The following is a 24,787-nucleotide window of genomic DNA, read 5'->3' on the forward strand; positions in this document are numbered from 1 at the left end:
CCTGGTTTAGCTAGGACACAGATGGGATTCCCTTCCCACACAGAATACTGGACCTCAATGCTGCCACTGCTCCACCACAGAAAGAAGAAAAAAGTACTTCCAAAGAGACTTCCAAGAAGACAAAGACAAGTCAAATTCAGCACGCAGCCCTCAAGTACCTTGACAGTATTTGGAATGGTTTTTGAGGCAAGAGTCAAACAGTATCACTCACGTGGGGTTAGAAACTACCCTCACGAAGACAAAAGCAACTTAAACTGATGAAAAGATGCAAAAGAAACTAATGAGAGGATACAACTATCGCAGACTGTTTCAAAGCGTGATCTCAGGGTACCATATCCCACTGGTGTGAATATATACAAGACTAAAGTAGTGTTTGTGAAAATAATTAGCTACACTAATAAAAACAAGGCAGAATCTTCACAACCTGGCTACCTCATTGTTCTAGTAGCAGACCTGAACCACTCCTACTCTCTGTTGTAGCCAAAACTAGTGATGTCAAAATGAAGAGATCATAGAGGATATGTGTATAATAATAGTAGTAATATCATATATCAGATAAACTATTTGTATTTCTATTACGGATTTTCTTAATTCTTCAACCAATACTGTATTTTGAGGAACAGAGGAATGACACCACACCTGTCCACTCCCCAGAATAAAAGTAGAAGTGAGTAAAAATATTTTTTCTTCTATTAAAACACACTATTTTAATTCACATTCTTGATTGTTTAGTTTTGTTAGCAGTACTTTAAATCAGTAATTTGACAGTCAGTTATAATTCCAAATATAAGGAAAAGTTTGGAGTTGGAATTGAGCATTTTTGAAATTCAGTACTGAATAGATCATTGCCATTTCCATCTGTGTAACGGCTGTGTGGAAATACTGAATTTTAAATACACATAGTAGTTTCAAGGTTAAGAATATTTCTGTTTTACTTTTTAAGCCAAGTTTAGCACAGTATAACAGTAATAGTATTTTGACTTTACCTTAGCATCCTCTGGACTTTTAAAATTAATAATTTTTCCAAATTCTTTGGCATGGAACACAGACTTAACTCGTTCCTAAAAAAAAATAGTAATTCAAAATTGAAGTTAGTTTCTTCAAACTTTACAACTAAGGAGTTGTTTACCATTAAGGCACCTCTGTGGTTCAGACGGCCATGTGTACCCATTAAACTAATCTGAATATGTTCACATTGCACGCACACACACTGAGAAACTTCATTTTCTGCATGAAAGCACAGTGGAGTGGAACACTTCAGCAATAACAGACTTCCCTTTCTACCATGGAGACCCTGGAGACTGGATGATAGAAGTGTGTAGGAATGGAAGGCAGATAATGGAGTATGTAGGGTAACAAAATCCAGTACTCCCTAAGGTTGTAATTTTTCATTCTCCTTTAAATCGTTACCTGGGTGGACATTCCACCAGTACTGACTTGCAAGTAGTGGTCCTAGTGAAAATAGCAACCTAGGTTTCTGAAATAGAACATAAGCAGTGCTTTGCCCAATACAGTTTTCAACCATAGATTTCAATAAATAGCATACTGCAGACAGGTGAATGGACTCTGTAATGACTGCTGTGTGGGGGTAAAGATGGATATGTTATTCAGCATTGCCTGAAATGGCAGAAACTCTAAGAATTATTTCATCCTGTAAAAGTTCACTTGCAGTCAGAAATCCAGTTTGGAGGATTCCAAACCAATATGGCTCTGCCTTTCAAGCTCTCTGCAATAGAAACAAACAATCTGAGTGAAAAACTGAATGACTTTGTACACTGTCAAGACTGTCCTGGCAAGCAAGATTTGTAATTACACACATGAAGCTTATTAAAAACAGAAACAAAACAAAACACTGGCAAGTAATTTATTGATTGGAATTAAATTCAGTTACCATCTCGACAATAATTTAAGAATTTTTTTTTTTTTAAAGAACTTTGCCTCTGTAAGTACACTCAGTCATCAGCAGTCATCTTTCTCCTTATGTCCTTTGCCAGTTTTCCAGGAAAAGAAAGTTTTGGGATTTTTTTAAAGGAAAAATTGTAACTGAGAGAAATATTCTTCAACTTGCATTGAAAGGGATAAGTATATGTCATTATGATTTTTATGGACATATTAATACCTTATTATACTTTTGAAGAATTTGATTACTAGCAAACAGAAAAGAAAAAAAAAAAACCTGAAGCATAGCACATGCAAATGTGAATCTTTGGGACTGCAACAAGGCAGAAGCCCACATACTGGCATATTTCCACAGTGCTAGAGTGCATAATATAAATATTCCACAATGTTCTGAAAGAGTTTTGTTATATCAGCATTTTCCAAACTATGAATAGACCATGAACTGGTGCACACAAACAAAAAATTCCCAGGGCTCAAGTAACAACTTCAACTGCAAACACCAAGTCATCATTCTACTTAGAACAATCAGAAGGTAGTTATCTGAGGAGTTTGCCCATGCCAAATTTCAACTCCCTTTTCTGAGTGCATCTCAACTAGAAGAGAGATCAAGAATTTGAAGAAGATAGATCAGGAATTTAAAGTTTTAAAATTTTATAAACAGTAACACAAAAAGAAAACAAAATATGTTAACATACCTTGGCTTCAATGCGTAATCTTCTGCCATCGACGATGAATGGTTCTTTGGTAAATTCATCATAAGTGTATTGCCATTCACATGTCAGCTGTCCAAATGTCCCTTTTGTCACAAATAAGACACCACTAGGCACCAGAAAATAAAATTAATAAAGACTAATGTAAAAATACTTAAAAGTTATCAAGTTGCCCCAGCTCTAGTGAAGTCATCCATTGTTCCAAATAGTTCAAAGCAGTTCTCATTTAATGATACATAACCATACAGCATACTTTCCAAAAGAGTGGATTTTGAACCTTCCTCTTATTTAAAATACTGTATTTCATAGCAAAACCATAACACTACTTCCAGCTGTATTTCTACAAAAAGTTGTACAGGCTTTTTATTTGAGAAGGATGCCTGATACTCCACTGTTAGATACCGACTCTCTTCCTGTATTACCCTGTTTTCCTTCAATATGCTAATTTATAAGTGAATCCCACAGTTCCATTGACTTCAGCCTAACCAGACTTATAACAAATCTTTCTCAGCTAAAGGAATCATAAATTCATTTTCTCTCCTTAAATAAATTATTATGACACTCAAAATAACATACTCTTGTGCTGAACAATGCTGTTGTTGAACAAGGTTATTAACAGCACACTAAGCATGCCTTCCCCATTATGTTCTCTACATAATGACAGACATGTCAAAGTGAAGTTAATGATCAACAATTATTAAGGCATGCACATTTTGATGATAGTGTTAAGTACTTATTATTCAGAGTCAAAACTGTTTACCTTTTTGTTACCATTAACAGATCTGTACTGTTGACCATAGCATGTGCAATATATCTGAGTTTTGCAAATCTTCCATTTTCAATTTTCTAAAAGAGATAAAAGTTTTATGGCTTTGAATATGTTAGTATAAATTCACGTACTAATTTTGTGCTTAAAGTGTATTTATCCTCCAAAAGTATAAATGAAATAACAAAGCACATAGCACATACTTTTAAATAAAAGTCTACTTTTGTAAAGTCAGAAAATGACCTACAGATCTGTGACAGCTAATGTTCATAATTACACAGAATTATTCAGTAGTTGCATGCAGCTATGGAAATAAAAATCAATCCTAACCAAAACTGGCAAAGAAGAATATAATTTCTCAAAACATTTCAGGACTCACTTTGCTACATATTTTTAGTACACACTGAACTACTGAGTAATACAGTTCTAAGACAACAAAAGAAATAAGGATTCATTTCCTAATTTATGTCATCATCTCCAAAACGTTGAAGTAATTAACTATGGGAAAAAAAAATCTATACTTAATTGTATACAGGAACCCACTATCATGTAGACAGTGGGAGTTCATAATGCACTTGAGGTAATGCTTAGCATTTTTCTATATTCGTTTCCCCCTGAATTTACTTAATCTTTTCCTACAATTTGCATGAATATTGTAGCAGAATATTCTTTACTGGGCAGTAAATTTTAAATATTGAGGACAGCAGATTAAATAAATTTTAAAAACAGATGCTCTGTAATTTTAACATGACTTGGGAATCATTGGATTTCTGACCTTCTGAGCAATGAGTGATTAAATTAGTAACTGAATTAGGATTGTTGCATTTTAGCTGGGAATAGTAATATGACTGCTTACATATTTCCCATCTGTTACAAACTGGAAGTAAAATAGATCAGTATAAACCAGTATGATTCAATAAACCCTTAACTACAAACATATTGTTTCAGATATGTATGCCAATATTTAAAAACATGTAGATTAGTTCTCAATGCAGTTAAAATAACACAACCATTTAATGATTGTTCATCTCCACTGTAAAGTAATAAAGATACTTAATTAGGCATACCCTACAAGTTCAAATTTGGCTGCATGGATAACTCCACTTGCCCAAACAGATTTTTTTTAAATGATGTCTTCCCTCAAAGATGCTGATTCTTTAGTGACTAAAATACCAGAACATTTGAATAACAGGTTCCCAGAAGAGCTTTTCAGAAAGCTCTTCAAAAGCTCAGATTATTTCTCTCCCCAACTCTGTTGGGCTACAAACTCACAGCTGTTGATCATGTGCATACTTACATAAGAAATGAGGAACTAAGGGCTTGCAAAACAGATTATTATTATTTTATTTTTGGAAACTCCTTATCCAAGCTTTGTCTAGGGGTTGCCATGTCTCCACTTTGAGTATCTCCCTGCCTCTCATATTTAGGTCCAAGCTCCTAGTTCATAACTAAATAACAAAAAAATCCTCTCGAGGTAGCCTCCATAATGTTCCAGCACACAAGATGTTGGATGGTTAGAAGACATAGACAGATGTATGGACAGACAGCACAGATAGCAGACTACTGGTCTAGTTCTATGTCCCGGTGGATTTTCAGTGTTAGTGGCCTATCAAGAAAGACAGGGAAAGGCAGGAGAAAACTGACAGAAACTTACAGAAGTAACATGTGTGGAAAGAGCAAGGGTGGTTCAGCAGAGGTAACAAATACACATCGTTGTATTTAATCTGTAAGACTCTGTGACAATACCAGCAATTTCTCTTACTGACCAAACACATTATAAATATTGCAAAGTGGGACCAATATCTCTGTTCCATTAGAAGCAATTATAGGGGAGAAGCATTTAGCAATTTAGCCTTATTAGGATGGAAGGGATCTCTAGTCTTTCTCCCACATCAAAGAAGATAGCTTTCTTATGGTTTGCACAGCACTGAGGTAAGGTTGTCAATCCAAACGTTAACCCCCCTCAAGTGAGATTTAAAGAGAGCGGGGTTACCTCTTCCCGTCTTTTCGTTAGCTTGCTAGTTAATTTTCAACAAGTCGTATCACCCCACTGTAAGTTACTCAGTTTACTGGTAACGAATTGAGAATTATGAAAATTATTACAGAAGTACAGTACTTAACTATCACGCAGGTTGGAATCCTAAACAAAAGCTATTTAAATGTCCACCAAATTTCACAAAAAGTATTTCATTCTACTAAGGTTCACAAACAAATGATTTGCTCAGCACAAAAATGTCGCTAGCATGAGCTAACTACTCCTCGTTAGCTATGAGTCAAAGATCATAAACTCAAGTTATCTGTCATCTATAGTTTTGTAGACAACAGACATTAATTGGGAAATAAAGCACAGGAAAATGCTGCACAGTCCATTTGCGAAATTAACACTTGTATCTATGCCAATGCTGAGCAGTATCTCCTTCTAAATTTTCTGCCTTTAGATTCTTCTACCCTTCATTTACAATTTTCTACCCTTTTAGCATTGGACTTCCACCTATTCATTAAAAAATATAGAGGGGTAAACCAATTTACTGCTGATAATTCTTGCAGCAAGATCACTACTGCACTCTGCTATCAAAGTGCCTGATACACCTCAAACATAAAAGGATATATAAATGATCCTTCAATATAGATGCATAAATAAGTTTTAAAATTTTGTGGTATTTAGCTATTAATTGTTTGGAGAAAGCAACTTGGACCACTGTTTGGTGATGCAAAAGTATGAAATTAACATGATCAATCATTGTTCAACATCAGTTTTATCGCTGTAAGAAAACAAATACTAGTCTTTAAAACACAATTTCTGCATTTCAAATTTAAAAAGGTTGATAAACCTTTACTTTAGTGTATGCTATGGTTCATTGACTAGACATAGAAATTGAATTTATCTATTGAAAAAAGACACTACAGCAGCTGTTATATGTGAAGTAATTCAAGCACAAATGCCCTCCTTTGCAAATTATTCTTACCTGCAGCAAAATGCTTAGATGTCACTGCAATAATCTAACAGTAGATGTGATCATTTGTTCAGAGATGGATATGCAAATATGCTCAGTGTCTTAAAAGTGGTATCTGCATTTGGAAAGGTTCCTAATCACACCACATGCTTCTAATTGATTGAGGAGCAAGTACAGAAGCCTTGACAAAGTTAGAAATTAAACAGAGCAGACTAAGTAGTGGAGACAAAGTTTTAAATCTATGATACTTCTGGTTATATTTCTAAAAAAATACTAGTAGTATGTCTGATACAAAAGTCAGAATGATTCATATCCTTCTTGAACTCATCTCAAATGACACATAAAAGAAAATATGGCAAAAAGTGGTTATAAATCTGCTGCTCTTCTCTGTTATGCTCAGATTAACATGAAGTTTTCAGTCTGATTTTAGATTGCCATTGTATTTCCTTACAAACTGATTACTGTCCAAACGTGCAAGTTCTGAAGGCAGTTCACTGTTGTTGCTAGAAACTCCAATATTGAATGTACTTTTCAGCAAAAATTATAAAATGACTTCTTCAAAAGCTGTAGAATTGCTTTCAGCAGGCTAACCTGGTATAATTGTATATCACATCTTCCCCACAGAAACATTTAATAATTCTAAGCAGTACCTAAGATAGGATGTGTGTGAGCAAAGGGGAAAAACTGTTATATAAAGAAAAAAATCACATGTTAAACATTCTTTTTTCTGCTATGCAAAGTTCTCTTATTCTTTATTAATAAGAACCAACGTTAATCCTTTATTGCCTACTCCCTCATTCCAGTCATCCTAATGTGCAATGTCATTCTACAAAAAGCAAAGCTTTTGTCCATGATGTGTTAGTGCTTGAATTCAAGATTCCACTCAGCCATGCTGAACAGCAACTCTGAAGTCAACGTGGTTTTGTTCAAATCAACAGAAATTTGTGGTCAAGGTTAACATTTCAATCTAAGGCCACAGTATACAGGACAGTAAAAATTAGGACAGCAGCTTTCTTTCAGAACACAAAGTTTCTAATTTACAACAGAAATATAATTTGCCTATGCTTACTGGCAGAATTATCTTGGTCAGTTTTTGATCTGAATACCAAGAGAATTCATTTGATGAGCTGAATGAAAAACCCATACTGATCTACACTTTCATAATGACCATGACATCTAGGTGTTCTTTGTGTTTCCTGCCAATACAACCAAAGTTCTTTAATTTGTAGCATCTGAAGTAATTACACTATCAGGAGGGAAATGGAAAAACATTTCAATTTTATTTTCTGTATTCTCTGTCAGCAAATAAGCTGGTGTATGCATTGCCTAGGACACTTCTAGTTTTTACTTGCTTTTCCACCATATATAAACATTTATGCTTCAGTCACAAACAAGCTAAAATGAAACTGAGTCACACAAGCTTCCATGTTCTTCTGAAACAATTTGTGTTGGCTAGTCTCAGCCAGCTTCCCATAAGTATATACAAGTCTTCTATTTGAGGATGGGCAATGGCTATGTAATAATATCCAAATGTTGCCCATTTAAGTGGTAGGGATCCTGCTCTTTCCTTTAACCTAGACACAACAGGTTTTCCAACAGAGGATGGATAATGACAGCTGTGACCCAATTAATGGAGCAGCAAACTAGATAGCATGCATGGATGCCTGGTAAGAGACAGGACAATGTTGAATAGAAACGAAGTAACTTTGAACTTTGGAAAGAATTTCTCCCTATAGTTTTATGAAGTGAAACCTCAGTTCTACAGTACTTCATGATATTAATGTTTATGTTTTGATTTGAACCCAAGCCCAAGGAGGGTGAAGGAAGAAGAGAAAGGACTATGGCACACTTTTCCCACTCCTCAGATGTTCTTCCTGGCAGACTGAAATTTGAATGCTCAGAAGCAAGAGTCTGCTTAAACCTTTCCAACATTCTGACACCTGATCTCAAGCTTACGTCATGACCAAAAAAGGATCACTGAACTGAAAGCTGAACACCTCCAATACAATAGGACACAGTACTGAAGCACAGCTTTGAAGGATGGTCTTCTCTACAAGTTTACGCACTGCAGCATAGTTGGGCAGAAACCTTACACAACACTGTAAAAGAGCCCTCACAATTTAATACACTATAAAGGTAAACTAAAAATTAAAAAAAGTTTTGAAATTATTTTGGTTTTAGGTAGGCACAGACTTGTGACACAGAGAACTCTACTGATTTCATGGTGCAAATGTCAATGACACGTTCATAAGCATGAGACAGCCTATCCTTCCACTTTATTCCCTGGCAGGGAAAAAACCAGTGATTTCTGGCAGGTCTATAGCTTCTCTGAGTGACTAATAACAACAAAGGTATGAACAGTCTATTAAATGGTCCCAGAAACTGTCTACAGTATCTCTCTGCACTGACTTAAGTCTACAGAGCCTCTTGAGAAAACAAAAAGACCACAGAACCCTGATCAAAAGTGATGTACTGGATAAAATCAAAGATAAAAAGCACAGCCAAATCTTCACCTCAACAAGAAGGAAGCATATAAATTCAAGTCACCATTACACAAGTCACTAAAAGAGTAAAACTAAACACTAGAGAAAAGCTGAATCATCAACTTGCTCTGTAGCTGACAGCAGAACACTTGGCAACCTGAGCTGAAAGCATGGCACTTAGTCTTGGGAGTTTTCCGCAACAGTACTGGACTTCAATTCACCAGTGAAACAGTGAGGAAAAATTGTGCAGCCAAAAGTTAAACTATTAAAATACACTAAAGTGAAGGGGGGTAAAAAAGCAGGGGGGGGGGGGGGGCATTTGAAAAGATGGTCTATATTTTTTGGTATGTTAAATCCCTAAAGGAAATAATCTATATTTTTGCTGCCTTAAAGAGCATCACTTTCAGCTAGTTAACTATGATACTTTTCACAGGTTTTGGTTCCACGACTTAAAGAGAAATTGAATCTAAATATCCCAGGTGATATAACTGTTTGCTATCCTAAATGTAAATTATTTCTTCTCCCAATGGATACTCAGAGGAAGATAGACTCAAGACAGAAGCAAAATACTTGTACAAAATTACTACATTTTTTATTAACATAAAAATTTCAAAAATAGAACTATACTCCATGAAAGAGACAAAATACTTTAAGGTACATAATCATATTTGCCAACTTTACCGGCAAAATTTTTTTACTGTTGTTTGGTTGGTTTGGTTGCTTTAAGATAGCATTCTACAACCTTTCAATCTACTGACTAAAGAACTCTTTTAAAAAGTTTTTAAACTTATAATTCTACAAATCATTACAGAATGTAGAAGTAAAATTTAGCATGCATGGTAGTACTTCTGAGTCAGGTATCACTAATTCAAGTTCCACAGCAATATAACTAAAAAGTTTGGTCAATTTAGTAAAATTATGTAATATTTCTAAAAATCAAATTCTTATTTTTGCAGGGATGATTCTTCAGTCAAATAATAATTATGTTTCTTTCTAAAGCTGTTTTAGAATGAGGAAAAAACATGTTTTGCTATAAAATTGATATGCATTGTCTTGTAAGACAGGTCATTACAGAAGAAAAACAAAGTTTTACAGGATAAAAAAAGACATTGCACTAAAAAGCCAAAAAGGAAAAAGAAAATGTCAGGTAACATATTCAAAGTTCCCAAAACCCATTAAAGTTGATACAATGCAGCAGTAACCTTTCCATAAAAGTGTACCTAACAATCTCCTCAACTTGTAGGCATGACGAGTCTTTTTTCAGGATTGAAGATCAAAATAATTTCCTACATTCTTCGACGGAATACCTGAGATCCATCTGTATCTGAAATATTCAAAATACTTCCTACAATGTTTCAGGCAGCAATACATTGCAATACAGTCTTTCATCTACTTCTGCAAGACTTCCTTTTGAGACGACAGTATTACAAGCTAAGTAGCAACACATGATCTGTGGCAATCTTGAAGCATCAGCAGTTTCAGCTAACACAAGCTCTCAAGCTGAGTTTGTCCCCTCTTTTATCTGGAAGACTACAGGCATATATTCCTTGGCTCATTGCCCAAGCGATCAGACTATACAGCAGCTTTTGAAGGCATAGAGCTAGACTATGTGGTCTTATCAATTTTAATGGTTCTTCCCTCAGAATTCTGATAACTGGAAGACAATAGACAATGAAAGACATGACACCACCTTTGGTAAATATGCAAACTTTTCACAAGGTCTTATTGCTTTACAGCAATTCTAATTCTTCAGATGTTGGTAGAAGAAGTAATGTTTACTAGAGTATTTATTGATACACAAATATCTACATCTTTAAAATGCAACACAAAAATCTAAATTTAGCAATGAACCACAAAAAAAAAAAGTGTTCCAGTGAATGCAGAATAAAACAATTTTTAAACGAACAACTAAAGAAACAAGTAACTTGTAAATCTGTATTGTAGAATTTAAAATACAGAGTTAGAGTGGTTCAGTGCTATGTTTTTACCCCCATGTCTAGGTAAATAAAAAAAATGTTTTTATATGTTACATATGTTTTACTACACAGAGCCTTGTAGAAGTATGTTCTCCAGCTGTCTGATTTTACATAGGGTTTAGTTCTGGGGTGGATTTTTTAGTTTTTTTTGTTGCTACAAAAAACCAAAAATATTTATTTCAAAACCAAGTAATTTATGGTCACAATCAAAAATAACTAAATAAGATGTTATTTCACACCTCTAAGGATTCCAAAGGATACATAAAATAAGTATTTAAAAATTACAGTAAAACAAATGATAAATGAAAAATTAAAGCTTTATGTTAAATGTTCCTTTCAAAATATAGGTATTTTATCTTTTAAATACTTTTATAGGCCATTTAGTTTTTACATAATCTAGTTCCAGGAAACATGAGAAACAATGTTGGAACAGAATAGATGAATCCATTTTAGATATACTTTAGACATGTTTATTGTTAAAAAGAAAAGCAGACAAAATACTTTTGAGATATTAAATAATTAAAACAGTCAAACAGCATTTTAACACCAATAATGACTGTACAACTCAGTAAATTTTTACTAAACACATTTATAAGCATTCCATCTGGCAAATTACAAAACCTGTCAAACACTTTATATAAATGCAAAACATTAAATACACTTAGAAACATTAAATACACTTATTTCCAGATAGAAACATATCTGGAAATAAACTCTAAGTCACGGTATTACTATTTCTTCATATTATTCAATACTGTTTTCACCTAATGTCCAGTTTTATCTATAAGACTATTTTTATTACATTCTTTGCTCCTTTGCCTAGCACTCATCATCATACAGTTTATTTCCCCACATTTTTTCTGCACAGCTTTAAAAATAAGAATTTAATATCAGACAACCCCAGTTTCTCAGTGGGAATTACAGCAGCAACATTTAATACTTAAAAGCAAAAAAAAGTGACAAAGGCCATGTATATCTGTTACAGTCCATATTATCCTAACTGTCATCATCATCACTACTACTGAGAGTCTTAGTCCATTCCCTGTAGGCCTGTCTTTTCTGAAAGCATGGTAAGGGAAGAAGAAAGCAGAAGTATTAGTTTGGAAATACTAGTTTGTCTGGCAAATTTGTTAAATAAAACAAAATAAAACCCCATAAAACAAAGAAATTCTGAAGTGAAATCCTAGTTTAGGACACAGTATGAGCACTCGAAATCACCTACATTCTATTTCCTTTAATCTGCATAGACAATCTCTAAATCACTAAAAGAAGTTTTATTCCAACCAATCCACTACTCCATTGAAAATGCTACAATACAGCAACAGCACTGGGGGCAGTCACCAGACCGTTCTGCATAGAAATAAAATGAAAGGGGAAAATAACTCTTTTTTTCCCCCATAAGAAAATACTGTGCTATTCAAACTGTTTCAGCTAGGGGACATGTAGTACTCTGAGTCTCATGCAAAACAAAGAAATGTCGCTAGAACCAGAAACATTAAGAATCAAAAACATTAGTACACTTGGGGCTAAAATAAGATTAAGACATCAAACTTACAATATCAGAAATTAATGCCTGAAAAAAAATGTACACAATTCATTATTTTCTGATTTGACTGTCTACCAGGAGAACTACAACCTTGTTTGGAGCTTTCAACACATTTCTTCAAGAGTAGTTCTGCCTTCAGTAGTGAAAACTAAATTAAAATGCAATTTTTCAACTTTAGCTACTTTCAAATGGTGGCTGCCATCACAAAATATGACAGGCATTACACAAGGCAATGCCTTGACGCTTTTATAAGTTGGATAATGGAAGGTGGTGGTACTGCACTCAACCACAGAACAGAGAAAAATCAAAACTACATATTACACTGCAGAATTTTTTAAAGGTTTCTCAGAAAAAAACCCAAACTGCAAACATGTACAAATTTAAGAAGCAAAAGCAATGCAAAGTCATTAGAGAAGTCTGCACATTAGAGCTGACTGCTGGCTTGCTAGCATTTGGTTTAGTGGTACACTTTAAAACAGAAAAGGGGATGTTTTGGAATTCATTTTCTTAACCAAAAAGAGGAGAAGGATCAGCGATAAGTTTATGCCCTTCATCAGTTGTAACTTCTGAGTATGTTCTGGTTAAGGTAATACTGCTTTATAACACTAGCTTTAAAATGAAGAGCATGGGTTAAAGCTACCTCCTTAGAAGAAAGGCAGAGGCATACTCTTTATTATCAAAGAACTTTCACAGTCTGCTGAACTAGATCACCAGTGAATGGCATGGTGAACATAGCTGAGATGTCCCAAATAGGACAATCCTCTTCTACCAGAAAACAAGAGACACACTAATGAAATGCAGAAGAAACAGAAACAACCAGATTGGAACTTGACATAAAACAAACAGCTGTGGCAATTCTCAAAATAGTCTAAAAGTTGTCTCCAAAGGCTACTTCGTTCTTAGCTACTTCTCCAAAAAGGTTATTTCTGTATGACTTCTCCAACATTTCCCTGGCACACTGTGAATCCTTCGATGTGTATTTTAAAAACTCTGTTTACATTCATGCAATCACTAACTACTACGTTATTTCTTATGTTTGAGTGTTTCCAACATGCAGTTTTACTTCTAATAGATGAAAAAAATAGAAACTTTGTAAGCTGCATAACAGTTGAAATTATTTCCACTTTGATATCTGAGTCAAATTTGCTTAAATGACAGGTGAATTATCAAAGAAAAACTGCTGCTCAGCATGTTCTTCATGCAAACAGTACCTCTCTTCAAAACTGTTTACATTCTTTCAATAGCAGTAGTATGACATAAATATAGCTATTTTAAGTGTGTTTAAAATGCTGTTTTACATAAAATTGAGATTAAAAAAATCACTGTTTAAAATGTGTATTATAAAATTACTGAAAAAAGTATCGTGTTTATCAACACTGTTTATCAACAATAAAAACTAAAGACATAAACCTTTTTAATTACACATATAAACCTTTTTCTTCTTCCAAAATGCTCTGTATTTTGCACAAACCTCTACAGATATACTGGTATAAATTATGGTGTCTTTCTCGAAAACTGTAGCATAGAAACTAAATCACCAACATGGTCATAAGCCTAAGAAATTAAATGAAACTTCTTGACTACTGAGTTACTAGGTAAGGGGTGGTAGGGAATTTAAGAAATGGGCAATTCTGTTAAATATTTATTTCAACATAGGATAAATTAAAATGTATGTCAAATTGTCTTTCATTTTCTTCACCTGTAACATTTGACTTCCGGTTCCGTCTCTTAATCTGTAAGGTCTAATAACTCCATCTTCACCAAAGAATCGAGGTGGGCGCAGGCTTATCACATCTTCTGATGAATCTGCAACTCTGACAATAAAGCAGCAAATTTAAGGTATGCATCAATATCTCTACTCAGTTATAATATTTAGTAAAGGCTCTAAATTATTTTAAATACAAATTAAACTCAAGTACTAAGTACTAGACAGCAACTGTGTCTATATATGTACTTCTGCACGTGAATAGACATTGAGTAGATAGTCTATGAAACAGTAATAGATTTTACCCAGAAATCTATTTCAGAGAATTATTATTAGAAAATTAGATGGCACAAGGCAGCACACACCTGCAATACTTAATTAGTGTCTAAGTATTGTACTTCAAAACTTCAAAATTAAAGAGATTTGTGCCATACAGAACTTCTGCTCTGATATTTTTCTTGATTTCTCTGCTAAAGAACTTAAAGTGGAAAACAAAAGAGACTGGCAATCTTATGCCAGCAAAAGTGGTCCAGCTCGCTAAGAAGAACAGGGCCATTAAACAGCTGTATTCAGACAAAGCTACTAAATGCCCCCTCAAAACACTTTTTCCTACCTCTTTACATATTACATTGTGAAATAATCTACAGCAACGGGTTTATTCAAGTGAGACTATCACAGTATTCAAACACAGTCATAACACAATTCTCATCTGAACAACCAGAACAGATCCTGGCATGACCTGGTAGTCTTGGAACTCATTACATATAGTAGTAATAATATAAAAAGTAACTTCTGATGCAGCTGAGAAGTCCTTTTCTCCTGTATATTTGAGGTAATGGGAAAAAAATCAGCAACTGAAGGAAGTCTGATTGCTGAGGCCTTTAAACTAGTTTCTTTGGTAATGCTAGAAGTATCCAAGATTTGATGTTGTGTTTTTTAAATGCTATCAACTGTGTATGTTTTAAAGAGCCACCTAATAAGTAACAACATGGATAAGATTTTTTCCTAGCTCATCTGTATTAATGACAAAGTTGAGAGATCCAGAAACATCAATGCAGAAGTGATGCACAAGCACAATGTACTACTACTACTACTATCGTCTGTTTCATGCCATATGTCATTGTTCATACTTATTTTACTTACTTTTTAATACCCTGAAATGTGCTGCTTGCCATGTCTATGATTCCTCCAGTAGGCCTAGCTACCGCTCCCACTAAGCCTTTTCCAACACCTTTGAAAAAACCAGCTGCTCCTTCTTTCTGAGCTCCTAAAAGGATTAAGTGCAACAAATCATTACAAAACAGTGAGTTTTTCTTACAATCTTAGGAAACTCAATTACCATTTAATTACAAATCTTATTTGATACGCAACTGCATAGCCTCCACACAAAATTCACGTTAACAACATTTAAACTAGAAGTCAGTAGCAATATAAAATCTTGATAAAAAGTTTTATAACTCAGGTTTATAATATGTGGTGGGTTGGCCTTGGCTGGATGTCAGGTGCCCACCAAGCCACTCTATCACTTCTCTCCTCAGCAGGATGGTGGGGTGAAGAAAATAAGATGGAAAAAAACCCTTGTGGGTCAAGATAAAGGCAGTTTAATAAAACAAAAGCAAAGGCCACGTGGGGAAGCAAAGGAAAACACAAAATATATTCTCTAACTCCCACCAGCAGGTGATGTCCAGCCACTTCCAGGGAAGTAGGGCTTCAGCAGGCATAGCAGTTGCTCCAGAAGACAAACATTCTAGTAACAAATGCCCCCATTTCCCCTTCTCTTAGCTTTTATTGCTGAGCAGACATCATGGTACAGGATATCCCTTTGGTCAGTTTGGGTCATCTGTCCTGGCTATGTCCTTTCCCAAGATCTTGCCCATCCCCAGGGGGAATGTTGGAGAGACAGCCTTGATGCTGTGCAAGCACTGATCAGCAGTAGCCAAAATACTGGTGTGTTAGCAACACCCTTCTAGCTACCAATACAAAGCACAGTACTATGAGGACTGCTGCCCAATACATAATGTCTCATCAAGTATCAAAAATTTACCATCATATGAACAGTTAATGCATCAGAAGACCTAAACTTACCTCTTATTGGTTTAGTAACTATTCCTGTTATGCCACTGACAAAACCCTATCAAGAGAAACAAGAGACATTATAAATATGCTTTCAGATTATACTTTTCCTTTTTTACTTTTTACATTTTTACATTATTCATTGGTGAATAGCCTCCAAGTACATGTGTTTGAGTATTCTAAAATTCACTACAAGTTAACAGAATTAGAGTCACCTGCTTCACAGTTCCCACCTTCTCTACTACCCTCGTATGTTTTTCTTTAAAACTGTCCCTCCATTGTGGCCATATATTTGCAAACCCAGAATTAAAATAAAGAATAACACACTCTGGTGACTGCAGCAGCCTCTGTATTTGCTACTCTTGCCTGCATAGAATTCATTAATCTTTTTATGAATTTTTTCCTCCTTACAGAAACTAATCCTTTTCCACCACGAGTGATACCCTCTCTAAGACCAGTGGGCTGTTTATTCATGGCTTCTCTCCTTTTCTGCTGGTAATCCTCATCCATAGTTATTGCAGCTACCCCTTTTGCCATAGCACCAGTGATTCTCGATGCAGCACCAGCTAATCCACCTATCAGAAAATGAAGCAAAGTAAAATGACAATGCAATTTACAAATACTCACCTATATTGCTTACTATTAAGTATACTACCATGATAACACTGAAACTTACCAACAGCTCCTCCTACTAGTGCTTTGAGTCCTAGTGCCATTCCTTCTATAAATTCTTCAGGACCCTGGATGGCTCCCTAAGAAAAAAAAAGAATGCATTTATGTTAAGCTTCAAATAGTATTCATTACATATTTTTAAATCTTAACTTTTTATTGGAATATAGATACAATAAAGAGAAAAAGAGCATGAGACTGAGTGACAAAGTGTGAAAGTGCCCACAAGAGCACCCATGAGAGAAGGAAAGACTATTGTAGAACACTAATTCATTCCCTGAAGTCTGCTTATTTTAAGGCAAATGGGAAAAAAAGCAGGGCTTTTTTAAAATAAGAACCATAAGGAACAGTCTTTTGTGAATTAAGTAAAATGGAGTACTCTCTCCTTTTTATCTTGAGTTTTCCAGTAACTTTTCCTGGCGCTGGCACTTTCACTTTAAGTTTTCAATTCTAAATCTAAATTTAAAATCAATACAGGTACTGACATATCCAAATTTTCAATATAATTCATATCTAACTACTTATGTTACATTTTGTAAAAAGGCAGCAGACGTTTTCACCTGGTAAGGTTCATAGAAGAATGCTTCTACTCCTTCAGACAAGCCTCTTATGAATCCAAATGGATTACCCAAGACATCAAGGCCAAGAATAAGAACATACATCTGTTTAATAGCCTAAAATAAAAATAGTTATTAGTAAAAATATTTCAGAAACTACTCTAACACAAAGGCAAACAGTGTATATCCAGTTTTAAAAAAAGTGGAAGTAACATGAGTTTAATATAAAAAACTCAGAATTATTTGGAAAAGTAGAAGCAGTTGTATTAAAAAGGATCTTACAGTAATTAAATCATATTAAGTCAGCCAAATAAATGTTACTACTTGCAAGCATTTCACAAATAACTGACATTAATGTTCTTGAGATTTTACAAAGCAAGCATATTACTAAGATTTCTCTTATACTATAGGACAAGATTTGGTCTCTTTGCATACACTGAAAAAATTTTGTTGACTGTCACTGCAAAATGTTGTAACTCCATCTATAAAGTGTAACTCAGTTTTAAAAAAAATGTTGAGCATATCCTAGGAGATTTCAAATTTTCCCTTTGGGAAAAGGAAGGATCAGAGAACAGACAACTGGTTTCCCAGTTAAAACCCTCTATAGGTTTTTTTTCTCCTTTAAAGATGGATAGAGCACAGAATTATTATGTCCAGAGAATCCCTTATTCTAAATGATGGATGGATAGAAGAGGACTAATTCTTTCGTGCAAAAGTGTGTCTGCTGGATTCTCTCCACTGGATGACAGGACCTGAACAGTACACAAAGGCCAAAAAGGGATCAGAATTCATATACTACTCACATCCAAGAAAAACCATTAATATTTTGATGCCAATTCTGCCCTAACAGAGCTACATTGCGTTTGCTTCTGCTATCCATTTCAGCAAGTTGTTTTGTAATCCATGTCGCTTTTCCTCTCATCATAATTTGAAAATAGTAATTGCACACAAAAAAAAGGCAATAGAATCCAGCTAAAGAGTAATTATTTTGTATGTGTTCATGTATTTAATCTTTGTACAAACACACAAGGCTGAAAGTAATTTTGTTTATTTTCACAGAACCAAAGCACACCGTAGTGCTTTCAAAATACACACTTAGATATTGAAATTTACTTATTCTAACCTGTTTTGAATAATGTCTTACAACTGCTGACTGGAGCTGTTGTGTAGTACAGAAGTGATAGCTGAGTTCAAAGAATGCCAACCTAAAAAAAAAAAAAAGAGAAGACAAAAAGTAAGTCCTTATTATGCAGAACAAAATAGAATCTAACATATGTAATACTGGTTTAATTTTTGGAAGTAATCTTTACAATCATATTTTTAACCTACTTAAAGACAACATCTTGTACATCTGTGAGGGTGGCCCCTATACTCTTCAGCAGGAGATTCAAGGACTGAAGTGGTATCAATTCATTCTTTCTTTCTTCTTTGTTACTATCTTCTCCACCCGTACTGAGTGAAAAGCTTAAGTGTAACTGAAGGATAAAAAATGAGATTGGGAAATAATATGGTTGATTATTAGAAGTATTATATTTCTACCTTCATAATCTTTTAGATTATTTAAAAATTGAGATAAGACATTTCTAATCTTGACTGAAATCAGACTGACTTCATAACAGAGAACATAAATACACCACGTAGGGCAATAAAACTACTGACATTTATACTCAAACTGAATAACTAGAACTACCTTTAAGAGAACAAGAACTTGAAATTGCTTACTTATGTTTTCAGATAAGGTCTCCAGAATCTTTTAGCTTTAATTTAGGTTAGTAGGTTGTTTCCAAAACATTTTGTTTCTATAACTAATACCCAAAATCAAAGCAGACTGAAAACAGTAACATAGCATGGTATCCACGCAACAGTGAGAAACAAAAGCCTGAAAGTAAATAATTATTAACACAAGTTTTACAGGTGTTAAATAAACACTGGAATAAGTGCCCAAGAAAAATCCCACCTGTGCAGACCTGAATTAACCAAAGTATTTGTTTCACAGAAATTAAGGTGACAGTCACAAAACAGAAAAACATTCAGGAAAATTGCTCAAAGGGCTCTATAGTGCATAAGTGTATTGAGCAGTTTTCAAAATCAGATAAAAAGAAGTTATGCCTGTTTCCAATTCTCTGAAGACAACACCACGTGTCATTCATTAATTTGTAGTATAACAGAGCTTAACTATAGCTCATTTCAAAGATACAGAGCTCATCTTGCATAATCACTGTCATCTAATTCACAGCTCTATATTGATTTCATAACTGCTAAAGCTTCTATTAGAACCTGAAGCCCATTTATTCCATCCTCTCTCCTCCATGTAATTTTTCTTGCCATATATGATACAATACATTAAAAAGTAAGCTTTCGTTTACTTTGATAACAGAGTGAACACTTTGTTATTTTAACATGTAAAGGGCATTTTACTTTTGTCAAATCCTGAGCAATTTTTGTAATAAAACAAATGGAGACATACCTATGAAACAGCTACTAAATTTACTTGAAATGAGTTAGGCTAAACTGTTTACACATTAAGCTAGCCAAGCATTTGCTGGAATTACCAGATACTGTAAAGAGGTGAAACAAACCATTCTTTGATCTATTTCCCATGGGATGGAGGGTAGATTCTCTGATTAAGAACTGTTGTAGAACCTACGAAGTTCTATCACACCTTTAACAATGTCAGCTATGCAATAATCGAAAAAAAAAGAAAGACCAGTAAGCTACAAATGCATGAGAGTTATATTCGGGTAAACAGGCTGTTGCTTCTCTGTAAGTATGCACATACTATTGAACAGCTGTACCTGAATGCTTATGGGAATGGTGAAATACCCAAAAGTAGACTTTACTGGAGTAAAAAAACCAAAATTGGTTTTTCAGCAAGTAATGATAAAGCAGAAAATGCCATTACCCAAAAGTAGACTTTACTGGAGTAAAAAAACCAAAATTGGTTTTTCAGCAAGTAATGATAAAGCAGAAAATGCCATTGCACAGTAATGGTGGCTGTATATGTTTCTAAAAAATTACTCATTCTCAAACCCAGCAACACACTATCTGCACACCAACTATAGCATTTTGCAAGGATCTCTTAAATAGTAAAAAGAATTACTGTATACAAAGAAAGTCACGGATAGGAATGAAATAATGAATCTTTAACGTACATATTTAATAAGTATTAATGTAAAACCCATATAAGTTAGTGGTTCACAACGAAAGCACTTTTCTGAGACATTTTTATTTTATTTTTGTTCACCTCTATGTTTCTTCATTTCCAGTGTCTACTATTCTGAAGGAGAAAAAAATTCTTCAGTTACGAGAGCAAACACAGGCTGTACTGTGAAAAAAGTATACCTTAATTGGAGAGATATGAAAGTATTCATACAAGCTGATTTGTGATGTATCCATTGATGACACACTCATCAGTTCTTCTTGAAGAGATTCAACATCCTTTTTGAAAAGTTCTAGCTGTGAATGCATTTTCAAAAAAATATACTTTAAAATTTAAAGTATATAAAACTACCATGCATTTGTCACTGACATGCAATATATTGACTAATACTGCTTATACTTTCCTGATCTTACTTTTTTAAAGAGTTGACTTTTTAGAGGACTTTTAACTAGATGGTTTACTGCCTTTTTTTGTATGAAGAGGAGGAAACATACATATAAAAAGACAATCCAACATACATCTATTCAATAGTCAAAATGAAAAATAAAATTAAAAAATCTATTTTTATGGAAGTTCAAATACCAAATATTTTCAAGTAAAGGTCGGACAGTTTTTACCTGGGCCAAACAAAGGGCATACATAGATACCCTCTTGAACACATAATATAGCACGTAAGTTTTTAAATACAAAAAACTAGACTAAAGACTACTTTCTGTTATATAGAAATTAGACTTTTACATGCTCTGAGAATAGCTCCATCTAGCCCTTTTCCTCTTTTCTCCTTCAAAAGACAGACCTCCTTTATAACAGCTTTTGAAGAATTAACCAATTTAACAATTCCAAAGTTACAGTCAGAAAAGACTTAACCAGTGAAGCTGTAACTGAAAATAATGGAAGAGGTCCTTTCAGAACAGTAAAACCAGGTACCACCTTGCTACTTAAACAAGCAAAACAGTCAAGGCACTAAATATTAAGTAGGGATCAAATCCTAAAATTATGCCTTGCAATTTCACTGAAAAATGAAAGTGCCGAAGAAGGCCCCCTCTAATCTCTGGATTCAGTGATTAACCTCACAATACTGACCTCAAATCATTCATCTTTCCACTGGGAGGGGAAAGACAAAATAAAATACAACAACGTATTTTTTCCACAACACAACTATGCATTGAAATTTAAAATAATTCTTCAAACCACCACAATAAGCTAGAATTGAATATCAACAGATGTAACAGACAGCATGCCCTAGCACATTGCTAGGAACCACCAGTTTAGACTACGTATTCATAGAATCATAGAATGGTTTGGGTTTTAAGGGACCTTAAAGATCACCTAGTTCCAACCCTCCTTGTACAGGCAGGAACACCTTTCACTAGATCAGGTTTCTCAGAGCCTCATCGTACCTGACCTTCCATGATGCATCCACAACTTCTCTGGGCAAATTGTTCCAGTGTTTCACCACTATCACAGGAAAGAATTTCTCCCTTACATCTTATCTAAATCTACCCTCTTTCAATTTAAAACCACTACCCCTCATCCTATCACCACACTCCCTGATAAAAGAATCCCTCCCCATCTTTCCTGTTGGCCCCCTTTAAGTGCTGGAAGGCCACTATAAGGTCTCCCTGGAGCCTTCTCTTCTCTAGGCTTGAATCACCCCAACTCTCTCAGCCTGTCATCACAGGGGAGATGTTCCAGCCCTCTGATCATTTTCGTGGCCCTCTTCTGGACCCCCTTGAGCAGGTCTGTGTCTTTCTCTGGGGCTGGGGCCCCAGAGCTGGACGCAGTACTCCAGGTGGGATCTCACAAGAGTGGAGCAGCGGGGGAGAGTCACCTCCCTCGACCTGCTGACCACACTTCTCTTGATGCAGACAAGCATACAGTTGGCTTTCTGGGCTGCAAGCACACACTGCCAGGTCATGTCCAGCTTTTCATCCATCAGTACCCCTAAGTCGTTCTCCACAGGACTGCTCTCAATCCACTCATTGCCCAGGCTGTATCTGTGCTTGTGACTGCCCCAACCCATATGCAGGACTTGACACTTAGCCTTCTTGAACTTCATGAGGTTTTCATAGGCCTACCTCTCAAGCCCGTCAAGGTCGCTCTGGATGGCACATCCCTTCCCTTCAGCGTGTCAACCGCACCACACAGTTTGGTGTCATTGGCAAACTTGCTGAGGGTGCACTCAATCCGCTGTCCATGTGACCAACAAAGATGTTAAACAGCACTGGACCCCTGAGGAATGCCACTCATCACTGCTCTCCATTTGGACATCGAGTTGTTGACCGCAGCTCTTTGAGTGCGATCACCCAGCCAATTCCTTATCCACCGAGTGGTCCATCCATCAAATCTCTGTCTCTCCAATTTAGAGACAAGGATGTTGTGCAGGACAGTGTCAAATGCTTTGCACAAGTCCAGATAGATGACATCAGTTGCTCTTCCCTTATCCACCAACGCTATAACCCCATCATGGAAGGCCACCAAATACATCAGGCATAATTTGCCCTTAGTGAAGCCATGTTGGCTGTCACCAATCACCTCCTTATTTTCCATGTGCCCTAGCACAGTTTACAGGAAGATCCACTCCATGATCTTGCTGAGCACAGAGGTGAGACTAACTGGCCTGCGGTTTCCCGGGTCTTCCTTTTTTGCCTTTTTAAAAATGGGGGTTATGTTTCCCCTTTCCCAGTCAGTGGGAACGTTTCTGGACTGCCATGACTTCTTAAATTTGATGGATAGCAGCTTAGCCACTTCATCTGCCAGCTCTCTCAGGACCTGCAGCTGCATCTCATCAGGACTTGTGCACCTTCAGGTTCCTAAAATGGTCTCAAACCTGACATCCTCCTACAGTGAGCAGTTTTTTATTCTCCCAGTCCCTTGTCTTCTGCGACTTGGGCAGTGTGGCTGGAGCGCTTGCCGGTGAAGACTGAGGCAAAAAAGTTATCGAGTACCTCAGCCTTATCCATATCCCAGATAACCAGGTCTTCCATTTCCTTGTGGAGATGGCCTGCATTTTCCCTAGTCTTCCTTTTATCACTGATGTACCTATAGAAATTTTTCTTGTTGCCCTTGACGTCCCTGGTGAGATTTAATCCTATCAGGGCTTTAGTTTTCCTAACCTGATCCCTCTCAGACAATTTCTCTGTATTCCTCCCAGGCTACCTGTCCTTGCTTCCACTCTGTAGGCTTCCTTTTTGTGTTTGAGCTTGTCCAGGAGCACCTTGTTCATTCATGCAGGCTTCCTGGCGCTTTTGCCTGACTTGCTCTTTGTTGGGATTCTGACCATAGAGGAGGTGATCCTTGAGCATTAACCAGCTTTCTTGGGCCCCTTTTCCCACAGGGTTGTACCCCCTGGGACTCCACCAAGCAGATCCCTGAAGAGGCCAAAGTCTGCTCTCCTGAAGTCCAGGGTAGTGAGCTTGCTGTGCATTCTCATCACTACCCTAAAGATTCTGAACTTCACCATTTCGTGGTCACTGCACCCAAGGCTGCTCTTGAGCTTCACACTCCCCACCAGCCCCTCCTGGTTGGCAAGAAGGTCCAGCATAGCACCTCTCCTTGTTGGCTCCTCTATCATGTGATGGACATTATCATCAGTGCATTCCAGGAACCTCCTGGATTGCTCATGCCCCGCTGTGTTGTTCCTCCAACAGATACTGGGGTGGTTGAAGTCCCCCATGAGGACCAGGGCTTGCGAACTGTAGCAGATCCTCACTGTAACGTCACCTGTCCCTGCCCTCCCTTTAATCCTGATCCACAGGCTCTCAGTCAGCTCTGGTTGTATATTATTTATGATTGTATCTGAAGTTTTCATTATTATTTCCCAAGCAGACTGCCTTGTACTTCATATTATAATAACTTATTTTATTTCACTTATTTCTATTTCTATGTACAAACTCCTCTCATTCTCCCTTGATAGTAATTTAATTCCCTCCCACTGTCCCCTCCTCTCCATTTAGTATCAACATGTTAACTACATAATTTTCTAATATTATACTTTTGGATAAAATTACTGAAGACACTTTCACTTTCAAATCAACCTCTTTCTCCATGCCTTTTACTTTCTTTTGCCCTCACAGGCACCTAAGTTTCAGAAATTTCCAAGCCAAGATTTTCCTAGGGGTTTGGGTTTTGTTTTTTTTTTTTTAAATAAGCTACATTAAAGGAAAGAGTACTATGTTCACTTCCTTCCTGTCTTGGGCTCTTAATTAACTGATCCCTCAGGCATTAGTAAGACCAAAGAGTCTACAACTGCATTAGTTTCATTCTTTTCAGAAGGTTGTGAAGCCTTC

At 35.9% G+C, this 24,787-nt stretch overlaps 1 protein-coding gene across 5 annotated transcripts in view; it reads right to left on the reverse strand.

Moving 5' to 3' along the window:
- Positions 1–24,787, reverse strand: part of VPS13A (vacuolar protein sorting 13 homolog A) — a 108,999-nt gene that overhangs the window by 4,275 nt on the left and 79,937 nt on the right. For 3 of the 5 annotated variants that reach the window (XM_074856681.1, XM_074856680.1, XM_074856679.1), the window contains 12 exons: positions 20,681–20,794; positions 18,668–18,813; positions 18,462–18,543; positions 17,342–17,455; positions 16,789–16,864; positions 16,524–16,687; positions 16,125–16,170; positions 15,183–15,306; positions 14,034–14,148; positions 3,370–3,455; positions 2,595–2,718; positions 987–1,061 (listed from right to left, as the gene is read on the reverse strand). In XM_074856681.1, coding sequence (XP_074712782.1) covers positions 987–1,061; positions 2,595–2,718; positions 3,370–3,455; positions 14,034–14,148; positions 15,183–15,306; positions 16,125–16,170; positions 16,524–16,687; positions 16,789–16,864; positions 17,342–17,455; positions 18,462–18,543; positions 18,668–18,813; positions 20,681–20,794 — 1,266 coding nt within the window. Of the gene's footprint in view, positions 1–986; positions 1,062–2,594; positions 2,719–3,369; positions 3,456–11,244; positions 11,848–14,033; positions 14,149–15,182; positions 15,307–16,124; positions 16,171–16,523; positions 16,688–16,788; positions 16,865–17,341; positions 17,456–18,461; positions 18,544–18,667; positions 18,814–19,920; positions 20,016–20,680; positions 20,795–24,787 lie in introns of those variants that run through there. The other 2 variants (XM_074856682.1, XM_074856684.1) reach the window with 2 other exon arrangements.

Source organism: Strix uralensis, chromosome Z (genome assembly GCF_047716275.1).
Source record: "Strix uralensis isolate ZFMK-TIS-50842 chromosome Z, bStrUra1, whole genome shotgun sequence".
Taxonomy (NCBI): Eukaryota; Metazoa; Chordata; class Aves; order Strigiformes; family Strigidae; genus Strix; species Strix uralensis.